Genomic DNA, 15,964 nt, shown 5'->3' with positions numbered 1-15,964 from the left:
GGTTTAGCTGTGCAAACTTACTCTCTCACAGGCCTGGAACTGTATTCTCAAGAGTTCTTACCTTTGTTCCTTTGGAAGAGAAATTACCCTACCGTAATATCCTGTTGACAAGACCCTTTTAGAGACCGCCTTGTCCCCTAAGTCTGTTACAGAGTTGCAAGAAAAACAAAGGTAACCGTTGATAAGCACTGCCTGTCAGGAGGGTTAGCTACCTTGTCAGCTGCGTCCTTTACCTTTTCCCTCCCTGAATGCTGATTGTTTTGGGGCAAGAGAAGGGCCCAGCAAAGCAAGGAATACCCACTGAAGCCCTAACACCCTGTTATCAGAAGCCTGTGACCACGGGAGCTCTACTTCAGCCCTGTGAAGTCCAGGGTCCCTGGAACCATAATGAAGATGGTCTCTGCCCTGAGCTCTCCCTGAGTCACACCACACAGAGAAAGTATGCTCTCAGAACTTTATTAGGTGGAGTTTGGGCAAAAGAGAAAACCTCTGAAACAGTCGCCCACCTGGCTCAGGACGACTGGAATAGAGGAGCCTTTGCTTGGAGACATGTTGTCACTGAGATGAAGGCATATCTTTGATTTTTTTTTTTTAAAGGGGAGCTGACTGGCTGAGTATCTCTGAGCGCAAATTCAGATTATTTTAAAAATGGTCAGCCAGAGGAAGGCAAGTCTCTGGGGACAAGACCAGACCAGAAGCCGAAGCCCCAGCTCTCTGTGGAGACAAACAGGTGCCACCTCTATGGGGGGGGGGGGGGGCAGGGCTATCTCTCTGCCATTCCCAGATCGAGGTTTGGAGGGAGGGGAACATGACAGATGACAAAAGGACCAGTTTCTCAAAAAGCAAGGGATAAAGTAATTACACAGGGACGAAAACTCAAAGAATGGTTTACAAGGGAGCGAGATGAGTCGTGATTCTTCATTGGTACCTGACCCCAGTCCCCAAACTGCCTCGAGCCAGCCCTTCCAGACGCTGCCCACCGGGGGGCTCTGTAGAAGGCCTGAAGGCCGAAGGGGGGAAGGGGGCTGCTGCTGCTACAGCAGGAAGGGGCTCGAGTGGGGAGAGGAGCAGTTGCTCCCCCCTCCCCCAAGCCTTCTACCACATTTACAAATACATACATAAATACATTACATACAACAGGGAGTCTGGGAGGCAGGCTCCCCACAGAGGCTCGGCTGACACAGCTACACGTCTCAGAAACTCTGGGGAGGGTGCCGGGCTCTGTGTGCGCTCTCCTGCCCGGGGTAGGCCCCGCCCTGGCCCCCCAGCTCTTCAGGGTTCAGTTTGTCCAGTATGGAGAGTTGCCGTAGGCAGGTTTGGAGGCTTGCGACTTGGGCTGCAGGGAGCTGGGCTGGCTGCGCTGACCGGAGCCGCTCTGAGGAGGAGAGAAGGCTGTCAAGGCTGCAGCGGAGCCCCCAGCCCAGGGCAGGATGGCCGCCTGCTCCACCGGGCTCACCTGAGCGTCCTGCGGGAGGTGGTGGTGCAGCAGCTGTGAGTGAGGCTGCTGGTGGGCGGGCAGGACGTGCACGAGCGGTGAGGGCGCGTAACCGGGGCCCAGGGGCCCAGGGGAGCCCAAGGCCGAGGGCAAGCTGAACGGTGGTGGGGTCCCTGCGTGAAATCCCTGCCTGTCGAAAGTCTGCAGGGCAGAGAGACGACAGTGAGGCTCGCTTGGCGGCACTCTGCCAGCCCTCCCGCCAGTGCCGGCCCTCCCTCACCTGAGTCTTGCTGTAGACGGACCCAGTCACGTCAGGGAGGCCGGGGCCGCTCGAAGACGCCGACACTCCTAGAAGGAAAAGCGGCTGTTCCCACGTCAGCTGGCCCCAGCGCCAGCCTCCCCCCGCTCCAGGGGCCCTCTGGGGCAGCCTCGCCTGAGAAGGAGTCAGGGGAGGAGACGACTGCTCTGGGCCGTAATCCTGGAAAGGCCTACCTTTGCCAGGCCCAGAACCTGCAGGCTTGCTCTGTGCCTGCGATGATCCACCATAGCCACCCTTGGTGTAGTCTCCCGCTGCCGCCCCCTGGCTCACGTCATCGTAACCTAGCACGGCAAGGGACAAGAGGCACGTGTGAGCTAGGTGAGCCTGTCCTTCCCGTGCCTCTCCGTGGCGGAAGCACCCCTCACCTGCGCTGTAGCTGTGCTGGCCATAGCCACTGGCCTGCTGGAAAGGGGTGGTGGGGCTGCTGAGGCTCACACCGTGCTGCTTGGCTGAGGCCGGGGGGACCTGGTGGCAGGCAAGCAGGAAAGGCATCAGTAGGGGGACAGAGCTGGGGGAGCAGGTCACCCCAGCTTAGCCTCAGGCAGTTGGTGGCAAAACCACTAGGGAGGTGTCTTCAGTAGCGCAACACGCTAGATCTCAAAACAGATGGGAAAGGAACCTCGCCCCCAAGCCGGACTCATTCCTCAAGGCCAGGTGACACTCTGAGTGGGGACCTGTCCCTCCCTCCCTGCTTCTGTTCCCTGGAGCTGGAGTAACACCCCCCTGAATACTCACAAACACGGTGGGCCCATACTGGAAGGCACTGGGTACGCCTGTATAGTAGGGGAGGCCAGTGTAGCTGTAGCCAGGTGGCAGGGCAGGGTTCAGAAAGGGCTGCTGGGCTGTGTGGTGGGGGGCCTGGGACTGGCTCTGCTGGGGCTGAGCCAGGGTGGTGGCAGGTGCAGGGGACGCAGAGTCTCCTCGGCCAAACTTTGTGACATCACCTGGGAGAAACGGGGCACTGAATCCAGTCACTGCCCCCTATCCAGCCAGGAAAAAGCCAGACTGGTCCCTGTGAACAGGAACAGGCCTGGCTGCCAGCACAACAGGAAGCCAGTAGGTCTCTGCAGCCCTTCTGCGTCTGTTTCCAGACTCCCGGGATGAGCCACAGGCCAGTCCGATGACCACTCCGCCCCCATGCCTAACCCCCTGAACAAGACTAACCTGAATAGGGATTATTAGCAAGGCTCCCATCTCGACTGGCGAGGGCTGCGGGTGTAGCGAAAGGAATCCCATAGTAATCCTAGGAGAGACCAGAGAGGTTCAGTCAGCACAAGAGCCTCACCCCACTCCCAGGGCAGCAGAACCTGCAGGCAGTACGGGTTCTCCAGGCAATGCCACATTCCCCAGGCCTACCAGACCGCAGGGACGTCACAGGCACACCACCAGAGGGCAGCACTCACAAAGAATTCAAAACAAATGGTGCCGGTCAGAGCTGTGCAGTGTGGCAGGCACACAGCATGTAGACGCACTGACCGATCCCTCAGCCTTCCCCGGGCAGAGCCAGCGGAGGCCCAGTCACACACATCCATTCTACATCACAGATGGATGCTGGTGAATGTCATGGGCCAAACCAACTCTACTGGCTTCTCCAGTGAGAGGGATTCTGAAGGAAAGCTAGGAAAGTTAACAGGACAAGGAGAAACCTGAGGAGGAGGAGGGGCCAAAAGGGTTTAACAGGAGTCAGGTCCTGAGCTAGGAGAGACCACCCACTCTGCCCTGGCAACGCTGACATTGCACAGGAGTCAGGACAAGCGTGGATGCTGAGGCAAAACACAGTGGAGCTCTATGAAGAAGAGGAGGCCTGCCCTGACCCTCACTCACCGCCCAGGGCTCTGCCAGCCCTGGACATACTGCACCCCGGTCCTCTGAGCCGAGGGAAATCCCTCCTGCTTTCCTCGTGGGCAGCAGTGTCTAGGAAAGGCACCTACAGCCTCCTTTGGCCCCATCTCCCGGACACCTCCAGGAAATCCACGGCACCCTCAGACCAGAGCCACAACAGAAGGCAGGGCTAGAAAAGCACAGTTAGTAGAGCACAAGCGGGGACAGGCCTGGAGGAAGCCCAGGAGGGGGAGCTCTTTGACACAAGAAAATCCAAAGGTGGAAATGAGGCACAAAAGTATCAGAATCTAAGAAATGACCGAAGGGGAAAATGAAAGAAATGCATCTCAAAAGGCAGGCTCTAAGGCACAAAAAGATTGAAGGAATATGAAGCAGCCCAGGATGATTCCCAGGGCTAGAATCCCACTGAGTCATTCCTAGGGGCCCAACCAGGCACCACCTTCCGACTCATTCAGGACCACCTCCTGCATTGCATCTCTGATGCCCTGGGGCTCCTGGCTGCAAGGTTTCCTGAGTGTCAGGGGGACTAGGGCTACTTCTGGTTTCCCTGCAAAGCCCTAGGGCTTAAGGCATCCCCAGAAACCCTAAGTTCTGTTTTCCACTCTAGAAATCTGTCATCATGTCCTCAATATCCTTCTGGGCCCTCCAGGGACATGGGCAGCAGCTGGAAAGTCCCGCAGGCCCCTTGAGCAGTAGTGTGATTGGCTGCTGGTTTGCACACTGGGGAAGAGCTGCCCATCTACCAACCTATGGAAACATTCCAAGCAGATGAAAGGGTCTTCTGAGAGACACGAGCATCAGCCACTGGGGCCTGGGAGGTAGAGGTGGTGCCTGCAGCTCCCTGAGCTCTCTGTGGCCAGCCCAAGAGGGGCTAACACCAGTGGAGAGGAGTCTGAGGAAGGACACCTCACCTTCACTTGGGGAAAAGGAAAGACCATACCCAGGAGAGTTGACATCGGGGTCCAAATAGCTATTTACTCCCAGACAATGTGACAGATGCCCTGGTCTGCTGCAAATGATCAGGAGTCTGGGAAACGCCAGACCAAGAAGGGGGTGGCGGTACAGGAGCCTGCAGGCTGTCCGGGCAGGGAGCGTGCCTCGTCCTGTACCTCTTCTGCACTGCAGTCCTGCTCACGTGGCCATCCCAGAGAAGGCCCAGTGCTTCATCCTGGTAGCAAGGGCCAGAATAAAGAGGCAATGCTGCCCTCAGAGTGAGACTGCAGCAACCAGAGAGATCCTGGGGCCAGCGTTCTTATACACGGGATGGCAGGCTAAACCCAGAAGGGCCCTTGAAGACTGCTGGCTCCAGCCACTCACTCAGAAGAACAAAGCTGCCATCACGAGCATCACCAATGGCCACTTCAGAAGCCACAAACACTAGATGGTACTTCGGAGAGGACTTTTTTATAAAAAGTCTAGGGGCACGTAAGCAGCGCCACGTCCTGTTTGTTTTGGTGGGGGGAGGGGTGGAACTTGAGGGAAGAGAAGGACCCACGTTTGGTAGGGACACTGCCTACTGGGGCGCCAGGTCCCAATGATCTTCAAGATCCCCAGGCACGAGCGCAGGACGCTCGAGTGCCCAGGCTGTAGGTGCAGCAGACACAACCACCAAATGGAAGCAGCTTTCTCAGCTGTGGTGCTGAGGGAAGTCCTCAGGCCGAGTGTCCTGAAGGCCAGAGAGGGTAGCAGTCACGGCCGCGCGGGTGAGATTCGCGAGACTCAGAGTCTGAATCCCCCCGGCCACCAGCCCAAATCCCACTCACCATTGGCAGCCGCGACTGCAGCATCTGGAGCTCGTCATAGCCATAAACCTGTGTGAGGACCAAAAAGGCTGTTAGATGCCCTGCCTTGACGGAGTCTAGCTGGAGAAACGCCCGGGATCCGAGCGGCAGAGGTGGGCTCAGGGAAGGAGCAGCAGCAACCCAAGGCCCCCAGGTCCTGCCGGGGGCCGGCCCAGAGCCCCACGTGCGCTCACCGGGTAGGCAGGAAGCAGTCCTCCGGGGCCCACGAGGTACTGGCTGTGCAGCAGGGGAGGCGCCCCCTGGGGCAGGCTGGGGGGCGCTTTGCCTGTGAAGGCAAACTCAAATGGAGTGAAGGGGCCACCACAAGGGCGAGATTCCTCAGGTACTGTGGGCACGGCGGGTGTCGAGCCCACTGTCACGGTGCCGTCCCAGACGAGGCCACGGGCAAGAGGGGAGGGCAGCAGCCGAGAGAAACGGAAGCCATGCTAGGGGGCGGGGGAGACAGAGCACGTGCCACCACACCCAGGCTGTGTTGCCAGAGGGGTCCGCGCCCTGCGGCACAAAACGCCGCCACCCTCTCCTGAAGGCCGCACTGCGCCGAGAGGGCCTGAGCAGCAGGAGCCACCTGCCCCTCAGAACAAAGCAGGCCGGGCAGCGCCAGGAGAGGCACAGCTGGGCCAGAGGCGGGCGGGCAGTCGCTACCAAACCACAGTCTGCTGGGCCCACACACCGCCCGGGTCTGGCTGCCAGGCAGTCACAGCAAGAGCATAAGAGCCCACGAGAGCTGCTCCGTCATCTCAGCTCCAGGGATGAGCGAGGACAGAAAAGAATGGGGAGCTACGAGCACAAAGGCTGCCAGGGATCTGCCCAGGGGAGCGTGCCCCCAGACACTGATTTCAGAATCACCCAGAACCTGGCCCCCACATTAGCTCTGGAAGATCCGGCCTCAAGAGGTGAGTGGAACAAAGATGACAAGCAAGTGGCGGCACAGCCGGAGGGAGACTGTGAGCTTCCGACGCTCGTGGACCCCCCCAGGCCTGCCCGCCTCGGCCTCCTCCCGGGGGAGCTGGAAAGGCCCCGGGGGGCACACACCTGAGGTCACCAAGGGCGTGGCCCTGGCACTGCTGCTGGGGGCACTCACAGCGGTACCGCCCAGGCAGAGGCTGTTGACCGTGTTCATGCTGCTTGGCAGGCTGAGCCCTGAGGACGCGGCACTCGAGGCACAGGTTGCTGCCGTTGAGAAGGTGGCTGAGGACTGGAGGGAAGGGGCGCTCTCCACGCCGGCATGCTGGCAAGACAAAAGCCAGGACACATGGATCTGGGGGCAAAGCACAAGAGTGCACAAGAACCGGCCTGGCCTGTGTGCCCGCAGTCTCAGATGGACCAGTGTGCTCACCGTGGCCTCTCACACTGCAGCCACATTAGGCCACTGGGACACAACTCATCAGCTGAGCTTTCAAGACCATTAAAATGGAGATTTATGACCAAAAAACCCCCTAAAAAATCATTAAAGTTGCTCAGGCTTTGGTAAGTGAAACAAAGCACAGACACAGATAAGCACAGAGCATCTCAATATGAGGTGAAAAGCCACCTCACAGAAAAGCAAGGAACCTCAGCAGAGTCGAGCCTGCGGCCACAAGCAGCCCAACCCAAGTCAGAGCCTTCCTGGCTCCTCCGACCTGAAGTCACAGGTGGCCAAGAGAGGCCTTTGCTCCAGGATCTGGTGACACTTTGTGGGTCACCAGGGACTACCAAGCAGGGCCCAGCCCGGCCCTAGGCCTGCCCGACAAGAGCCACCGAGGAAAGAAGGGCAAAGCCTAGCAGAAAGCTGTGAAGAGCCTGAGTGCCAAGGGTCCTGCCCAGCTGCTAGTAAACGAGGCATCAGGAAGGGTTTCAGGGGCTGAGGGGTGGGTGGAAGAGATACACCTGGCTGGGCAAAGCAAGGGTCAAAGAGGGAGGAAAAGGCTCTGTAAGACTGAGACCAGCCTCCAAATCAGAACTTGTGCACGACAAAGAAGCCGGGAAACTCCTGGAGGGGAAGCTGAAGAAGCGAAGTACCAGGAGAAAGGGGGCCACCGTGTGCTCTGCTTTCCACGGCACAGACGGCGCCGTGCGGGTCCCAGCCCCGCGGGCCGCCCTGCCCACCCGAGCCCTAGTATCCAGAATCGGCTCAGCAAGTGAAGACCGCTGAAATTATGGTCTTCTGGGGCTCCTCGGGACTCCTGCCCCTTCCGCCTAGATGGACAGAGAGAACCAGGAAGACGAGAGCCCAGGGTAGGGCCAGGGCTGCCCAGCACCCATTCCACGGCCCCCTGCGTGGAGCCAAGGGCACCCGCCACAGGATCAGGAACGGCTCTGACCACAGCACTGTGATGGTGGCACTGGCCGCACAACCTTTCAACCACAGGATTAAAAAAAGAAAAAGAAAAAAAAAGAACATTCCCAGACTGGGGAGTACGGGGAATCCACGGGAACTCCAGAGTCATCCAGCAAGCCTCTCCTGCCTTCAGTGGACCCTGGCGGCGTTCCTGTATCTGCCCCCTCACCTCTCAAATCTGTGAGGAAGACAAGTTGCTGGCTTGCTCGGACCATCCGACGGGGCTGCCACTCAGCCCCTCAGATGGGCCCAGAAAAGCACAGCTGCACCAAACCTTCCACAGAACACGAAGGGCAGGAGAATACACTAGATTTCCTTTACAGACAAGGTAGGAAAGACCTGGCTGTGACAGACTATGATATATCCGACTATTCAAAAATCAATTCATAAAATGACAAACCTAGGAAAAATATTTGCACTTCCCATCACAAAGGGCTACCTACTAAGTCTCCCAACTACAGAAATAAAGACCACAGACCTGACAGGAAAATGAAAAATGTAAACAGCTCACTCCAAAAGAAATTAATGGCTTTCCAATATATAAAATAGATGTTCAAGCTCTTTCGATTAAACACTATACTGACAGGTCATTTTTCTATTAACACATTGGAAAAATACAAATATTTGGTAACATCATTTCAGGAGGATGTGGGGAAAGAGGACATTTCATTCTTTGCCAGTGAGATCTAAGTGGGTTAAAATCACTATGCAGAGCAATTTGTATAAAATGACAAATGCCTAGCAATTCCACCTCCAGGGTTTACCCTCTAGACACAGCTGCACACGTGAAACATGTGCAAAAGGTTATACACCATTGTTTGTACAGGCACATCTCATGTTCTTGTGCTTCTCAGATACTGCATTTCTTACAAAGTGAGGGTCTGAGGCAACCCTGGGTCAAGAAAGTCTATCAGCACCATTTTTCCAACAGCATTGGCTCACTTCCTCTCTCTGCATCACATTTTGGTAATTCTCACAATATTTCAAGTCTTTTCATTATTATATTTGCTATAATGATCAGTGACCTCTGATGTTACAAATGCAAAAAGATTACAACTTGCTCAAGGCTCAAGTGATGGCTAGCATTTTTAATTAAGATATGTATGTTGTTTTTGTAGACATGTTATTGCACACCTTAACAGACTACAGTATAGTGTAAACAAAACTTATACGCACTAAGAAATCAAAAGACATATGACTCACTTTCCCACAATATTCCCACGGTGGTGGTCTATAACTGAACCCACAGTATTTCCAAGGTATCAAGACTGAAAATGGCCCTAAAGTTCCATCAGAGGAGGCCTGATTAAATAATGTAATGCAGCAGGGCTGTGAAAAAAGAACAAAGAACTCTGATTCAACACAGAAACCTCCTGAAGATACACTGTTAAGTGAGGGAAAAAGATAAAGGACACTATGTAGAGAATACTCCCATTTATATTACAGGAAAAGCAAAAGGGCAGAAGGAAAACTACTATGTATGCATTTTATGGGCTTATAAAATACAAACTAGAGGATCAAGAAAATAGTAGGGAAAGGGGTACAACCAAGTAGAAAAGAGACAAAAACTTTTCAGTATATATCTTTTTATGTCTTTCGTTATTGAATCTGTGACGACGTTAGCAATTGTACTAGGTGATTCTGGCTGTGGCCATTGGGACTGTAAGATTTGGGGTTTCCTGCTAAGACACAGAGTGCATGCAGCTAACCCATGAGGGCAAGAGCTCTGGGCTCCAACACACAGTGCCCGGAACAGGGGGCCAGCTCTGCAGGGCTCACAAAGGGGACATCTCAGGGCTCCCACTGGCCAAACAGGAGGCACTGGCTGGTGGGCAACTTACTCCAAGGGCAGAGATATTCACACCAATCTCTGCTATGAAGACAGTGATCTATGTGTTTTAAGACAAAGAATTATGTGTAAACTGATTTCACTTGGAAAGCTAGAGTATGAAAGCCACGATGTTAGCCAGGTCCTGATAAAGGATAGGACCTGAATCTTTTCCATTGCTTCATTCTACAGCGAAAGATTCGACTTCTTCAGAGGAAACCAATTTCCCCCAGTTTCCCGACTCTCCCGTTCATCTGCACCCAAAACTTCCTTCCCTACTTGAGGAACCATCTACTTCCACCTTGTGGAAGCCTGCTGTCTCCCAGGAGAGGGACACTGTGCTCTCTCCAGGCACCTTTCCTTCCACGTTCCAGCCTCCCCGGCTGCTAGCACAACACCCGCCCGCTGCCCTGCCTCCTTGCACAGCCTGGCTGCCAGCCCTCAGTCCGCTCGGTCTAGACCGAGTCCTACCCAAGACCACGCTCCCAGCTCCACAGCTCAGAAGCCGCACCTCAGCAACCACCATCTAGGTCACTCTTCAGCGCACCAGGACACTCGCCCGCTTGTGCTTCCACTCTTGCCTCTCCACACCCACACTTCCTTCTTCAACAGCAACCTTCCCAAAGCCTCTGCCTCTGAGCTGGGGAAGATGGCCTGAGATGGCAAGAGTGAAGTCTCCACGACCACCAGCAACCTGGAATGCAGTTACACTGACTGGGCTGTCAGTCTCAGAGCTCTCCCTTTCCTTTCAAGCACTCTCCCTACAGTGGGCTTCACAAAGTAACAGAGCATTCCCCAGGAACACTGCTCTTGATTAAACTTGACTTTTAGTAGAGCCCACGCGGAAGTTAGCAACGAGTCTACTTTCCTCTACAAAACTTGCAAAGACCTCAACATAAGAAGCTCCAGCAAATGAAACCAACCCTGCCAGGTAGAAAGGTCTCCTATCATGAACAGGGAGCTCAGTGAGTTCTTGGGAGCAAATTCACCACCTGACAGCCCTGCCAATCATCTATCAGGTATGGAGAACCAATTCTTCCACAGAGACATGGACTTAGGAAGCAAGATGTCCTCCATGTTGCCTAGGAAATCATCTGTTCAAACCATGTACCTAGATGGAGACATTACAGCCAACCTATTAGAGTATTTCAGACATTTAAAATCCACAAACTAAAGCCCCACCTGCACATGACTAAGCTCCAAGCTGGCTAAGCAGGGTGCTGGGCGAGGGAGCAAGGAAAACACTTACCGTGTGTGACGTGTTGGTGGAGAGCACCGTGTGCGCAGAGGAGAGGCTGCTCTGGTGGCCGGAGAGAGAGCTGGAAGACAAGGCAGAGCCCCACGTGTGCACCCCCCCAGCACTCCACCCGAGGGACCCACGCGTCTAGGAGGGCTGCACACGAGCTTGCCCATCCCTTCACATCCTTCCTTCCATGTGGCCTTGGAACCCAGTCCAGGTGCTCTGTGGTTAGAAATGATCTAAAGGGTCACTCACCATGAGGATCTGGGACATCCTGCCCTAGGAAAGCTACAGAGCCAGCTCAGACAACTCTAACCATTTGCTCTGCAGACTGTAAATGCTAAGAACAGGATTGCACTAAGAACACGGCCAGCCCCAGAGACCGCATTAAATTTGTGTGTGAGGGAAGAAAGTTCCTATGTTCAACCCCACATGCCAGAGACAGAGCTTGAATTCCCATCAAATGCAGAACTCAAACCAAATGCTTTTGTTCCTGGCTACAGGAGGAAAGAGGAGAAGTCTACTCAGAAGACCGGGTAAGGACCAGACAAATACCATTCTCCTGCACCCTGTTCTGATAACTTGATCTCTGACACCACGACAAGTGCGAGGCAGTGACCTGCTCAGAAAACCCCCAGCACTCTCACCCCACATCACAGCAACGGGGCCCAGAATGCGGAGGAGAGACAAGGTTCGGGGCACCCTCCTGAGGGCTGAAGAAGAGTAGCAGTGACCCCTTGGACCCACCTGATTCCCAGGGGACCCAGGGCTCTGTGACAGCAGGGGCATTACAGGCCAGCAAGGCTTTCACACTCGATGCCTGTGAGACCCTACCCAGCCACCTACGCTGCAGCCTTACTGCAAAAGGCCAGGACATCATGCAGGGAGCAACAGTGTGTTCTGCTCATGGGAACAGCCATGTAGAAGGGCTCCAGGACTTCGCCCCCGTGTGCCTCGGACTCTGGGCCTGTATTATCCACATACCTGCTAAGCTGAGAGAGGGGGCTGCTGGACAGGTCACCAGGCTGGGACAAGGAGGGCAGAGCGGCAGTGTGCTGGGGTACAGAGGGCAGAAGCTGAGTGCAGGAGGTGGTGCTGGGCAGGGAGCCCACGGATGGGAGGGCGGAGGGAGGGTCTGTTGTCTTTGGAGCTGGAACAGATGAAGGAGCTGTAAGAAACAGATCTGTTTAGCACCAGAACCAACCGTTAAGTATCAGAAATACGCTCAATGTTTTGTGACACATCAGGCTCAGTTGAGACATATACAAAGTTACACCCCCGGGGAAAATGCACAAGCATGCCACAGGTAGGCCCTTCTCTGTCTGCTGTGACTATGGAGAGGACTGTCAGAACACAGGCCCCAGGCAAGGAGAGAAATGACATCTTTACCAGCATACACAGCCCCTCTGGGGTGAACATACTCCTCCCAGCTAAAGGGACCCGACCCTGAGCCACACCCAGAAAGGGAAAGAGGCTCTAAGTTTGACAAATACAGTTACAACATGAGCACAGCAAGGGACAGTGAAAATCTGGTAGGCGAACCACCCAGGGGTTAGGTCTGCTTCTATCAAATCAGGCTGACCTTGTGAAAGGTCACAGACAGTTTAGGGCAGGAAGGGGTTGATAGCCCAGGGTACATACACTGTGGAGAGCTACACAGGCCTAAAATCTGCAGAAGACACCCCTGCTGTCCACACCTACTTTCAAAAGCGCAGTGAGCACTTCCTTCGCGTGTGCTTGAACAGAACAGACCTCAGAGCACACAAACGCACGCGTTAGGCTTTCAGAAGAGCATGAATGCGATCAATCCTAGCTGCAGAAAAGACTCAGTTTTAGTGCCATCCACACATACAACTCAGATATGTGCTTGGGAATAAAGCATCATTGTCTTTTCCAGTTAGGAGGAGGCAGCACCTTTCCTCGGGAGGCCCTGGGAGTCCAGGGGACACACACTAGTCTCTAAATGGAGGATCGCTCGAAAACCAGAACAGACAGCAACAGGGCAACACAGCACAGTCAGTTCTTAAGAGTGGTCTTCACAACCCTGAGGCTTGCTTTTTACTCACAGTCCTTCCCCAAATGACACCTGTTCTTACAGAAACTAGATAAACACACCATAGATGTCCCTGGCCCCAAACTCACCTCCCTGAGTGTCGGATCATGTTAATGACAGGTTCACAGAAAGCCTCTCAAAGAACGTGTGTTTGTATGAATTTGAGTGTGTATGTGTGTGTGTGTGTGTGTGTGAGACAGAGAGAGAAAGAAAGAGAGAAAGAGAGAGAGAGAGAGAGAGAGAGACGGTTGGAGAAGAGAGCACAGGACATAAAAACCTATCTAAAACGTGCACTATGTTTTACGGACATTTCACATCTCATTATCTCACTTAAAATCTCCAGTACACCTCTATGTGCTCTCGAGCCCATGCCTGGACAAAAGAAACTTCCCACTACGGCTTGTGGAATTCACACTTCCTGTGACATCCAATGTTCTCAGAGCTACCCACGTTATCACATGTGTCATTTCAATTCCAACTGAGGCCCACTCCTGGTCTGGCAAAATCCCATGGCCACTCTCCAAAAATTCCTAAATAAAGAGGGTCTTTTTGACTTCCATACCGAAAGTGGATACCCATTTGCTTTACTGAATGATGAATGAAAATCAGTTTCATTTTAGACTATGATCATAACCATAGATAAATTAGCTAAGAACAAAGGAAACAACTAACGGGGATTCACCTACACTATCTCCAGTGATCACTGAGCTGTGCTGGATGTGGAGGGCCCCTTCCTTTTCTGCCAAGTGTTTATAGTGAGCAACATTTTATCTCTCTTCCTCACAATGTCTTTCCTGAACTAGCATGCCAATTTCTGCTTGAAATGTCTTTCACATTATTGAAGTGAGAGCCCTCCGAGCATCCTGGAACCTGGGCCTCTGAGCAAAGCATCTTTTAAATCCAGCCTACACTCTACACTTGGGGGTGCAGTCTGACAAGGGCAGAATAACACAATACCTCCTTCTTGCTGTGGATATAACATTTCTAATAATACCATCAGCTCCAACCTGGTCACGGGGAATCTCTAGCTAAACTCTAAACGCAAAGAAATGATGCCAACGATGGATCAGACACAGCTCTCAGAAAAAATGTAGAAGGACTATTTTTGCAGAATTAGCCATTGGCCAATCGTTTTCCCATCACATTAGCTACGCTCTTTTTCTGTCTGTGGTTTCCACCAGCCACGACAAGAATAGTTAGCTCATATACTTACTGTCTACTGTCTGCTGACTTCGACTACCACCATGTCCATTCTGTAAGAAAGAGAAAAGAAAGTAAGTAAACCCGCAGAATCAAATGACAACCTAGATGACTTTCTACGGGATTTAGCCACAAACATATGAAGCATTATGAATTAAGCAAAGAACTATGGCCTATTTTGTTTTGTTTCTTAATAAAAGGAGAGGCAATACAACAAATTCTTAATAAATCTCAACAAGCTGACATTTTTTTTAAAACAAACTGGGTATTTAAGGAAGTAACAAGGATAAAACATAAGACCAAAAGCACAGGAAGCAATGAAACAGTCCTAAAAATTATTAAGCCATAGGAAGGACTTAGGAATTCTCATTATATTGAAATCTCCACAAGCCTTCCTGTCTCAAGCACATTCTGTCTCCTGAGTACCCCCCATACAAGAAAGAAAATGTTTCCAAATTATAACAAAGATAACTTTCATACAAGGAATTATCATATTTTATATTATTAACAAAATGGTTCTCAGAGAAAGACGTTACTTTGAAACACGTTTTTTTCTGAACTGGGTGGGGAAAGAGTGAGTTAGGACTGTTTGGTAGTCAGTCCCAAAAAGAACAGAATCTGAAAACAACTGGTTTGAGTTAACCATAAAGCACTTCACTGGAACCTTCTCACAGAAGGAGGCATCCTCACAAGGAAAACTTTAATTCCACAGACTGGGTGGGGAGACCCGGCAAAGACTGATTGACACTGGAACCTACAGGGCTCAGACCCTGGTCCTGGATGGGAGAAGGAACCTGAGGAAGTGACCTTCTCACAAATGTCAAAACTACTTAAAAATAAAAGACAAACCTTATAGCTTTTGACTCTGCCTTAACCAAAATCCAGTACAACTTCTGCTCATAAAATCTTAATTTACAACACATTTTAGTCTTAAAACAATGAGTTTATTTACAAGAAATGTAGACAATAAAACAGAACTGCTAGGAAAAAACAAAACGAGTTAAAAGACTAAAGTCAGAGAAAGGGAAACACCAATATACAAAGACGGGTGGAGAGCAATCAAAGTTCTACTCTTTTGCCTCCCTCTCAACAGGGGTTCACTATTCAGTAAATACATACACATGACATCAAGCATGTGCAGCCAAGACAGCACAAACCCTGACATACAAAGTCTCCTCAAAACTACACCAGAGGGCTTCCCTGGTGGCGCAGTGGTTGAGAGTCTGCCTGCCGATGCAGGGGACACGGGTTCATGCCCCGGTCCGGGAAGATCCCACATGCCGCAGAGCGGCTGGGCCCGTGAGCCATGGCCGCTGAGGCTGCGCATCCGGAGCCTGTGCTCCGCAACGGGAGAGGCCACAACAGTGAGAGGCCCACATACCGCAAAAACAAACAAACAGAAAAAACTACACCAGACAAAAAAAATAGAAAAGGGGAACGAAACAGCTGCCATCATAACTTAGGAACACTTCATCCCACCTAGAAAATCATTTTTTTAATTTATTTGGCTGTGCCGGGTCTTAGTTGTGGGCATGCGGTATCTTAGTTGCAAGCATGTGGGATCTAGTTCCCTGACCAGGGATTGAACCCGGAGCCCCTACATTGGCATCATGGAGTCTTAGCCACTGGATCACCAGGGAAGTCCCTAGAAAATCATTTTTAAATACAAACAACGGAGCAACAAGGTCCTGCTGTATAGCACAAGGAACTATATTTAATATCTTGTAATAATCTATAATGGAAAAGAATCTAAAAAAGAATATATGTGTATAACTGAATCACTTTGCTGTATACCTGAAACTAACACAACATTGTAAATTAACTATACTTCGATTAAAAAATATTAAAAACAAAACCAAAACACTCCACAAACAATGGACAAATTGACACAACAAAGGAGCCATATTATTTGGGATGGGGGAAATTCT

General features: G+C 52.1%; 1 protein-coding gene and 1 non-coding gene across 15 annotated transcripts in view; both read right to left on the bottom strand.

Moving 5' to 3' along the window:
• Positions 1 to 440: 440 nt before the first annotated feature.
• UBAP2 (ubiquitin associated protein 2) overlaps positions 441 to 15,964 on the bottom strand; it is a 116,868-nt gene continuing 101,344 nt past the window's right edge. For 7 of the 14 annotated variants that reach the window (XM_089912503.1, XM_089912504.1, XM_022551656.3 and 4 more), the window contains 14 exons: positions 14,050 to 14,089; positions 11,768 to 11,951; positions 10,793 to 10,862; positions 8,919 to 9,044; positions 6,431 to 6,626; positions 5,572 to 5,663; positions 5,360 to 5,407; positions 2,919 to 2,997; positions 2,490 to 2,698; positions 2,120 to 2,219; positions 1,928 to 2,035; positions 1,716 to 1,783; positions 1,457 to 1,636; positions 441 to 1,375 (listed from right to left, as the gene is read on the bottom strand). In XM_089912503.1, coding sequence (XP_089768629.1) covers positions 1,280 to 1,375; positions 1,457 to 1,636; positions 1,716 to 1,783; positions 1,928 to 2,035; positions 2,120 to 2,219; positions 2,490 to 2,698; positions 2,919 to 2,997; positions 5,360 to 5,407; positions 5,572 to 5,663; positions 6,431 to 6,626; positions 8,919 to 9,044; positions 10,793 to 10,862; positions 11,768 to 11,951; positions 14,050 to 14,089 — 1,596 coding nt within the window. In that variant the 3' untranslated portion in view covers positions 441 to 1,279. Of the gene's footprint in view, positions 1,376 to 1,456; positions 1,637 to 1,715; positions 1,784 to 1,927; positions 2,036 to 2,119; positions 2,220 to 2,489; positions 2,699 to 2,918; positions 2,998 to 5,359; positions 5,408 to 5,571; positions 5,664 to 6,430; positions 6,627 to 8,918; positions 9,045 to 10,054; positions 10,639 to 10,792; positions 10,863 to 11,767; positions 11,952 to 14,049; positions 14,090 to 15,964 lie in introns of those variants that run through there. The other 7 variants (XM_089912502.1, XM_089912505.1, XM_022551658.3 and 4 more) reach the window with 3 other exon arrangements.
• On the bottom strand, positions 12,599 to 12,680 carry LOC115803869 (small nucleolar RNA SNORD121A). The gene has a single exon (XR_004024662.1). It is a non-coding gene; the product is annotated as a small nucleolar RNA SNORD121A (small nucleolar RNA).

The sequence above is a fragment of the Delphinapterus leucas genome, chromosome 6 (genome assembly GCF_059928025.1).
Source record: "Delphinapterus leucas isolate spDelLeu-1000000601 "Yukka" chromosome 6, BTC_Dleu_Yukka2, whole genome shotgun sequence".
Classification (NCBI taxonomy): Eukaryota; Metazoa; Chordata; class Mammalia; order Artiodactyla; family Monodontidae; genus Delphinapterus; species Delphinapterus leucas.
Note: the sequence above shows the minus strand (reverse complement) of the source record. Positions and strands in the feature narration are given on the sequence as shown.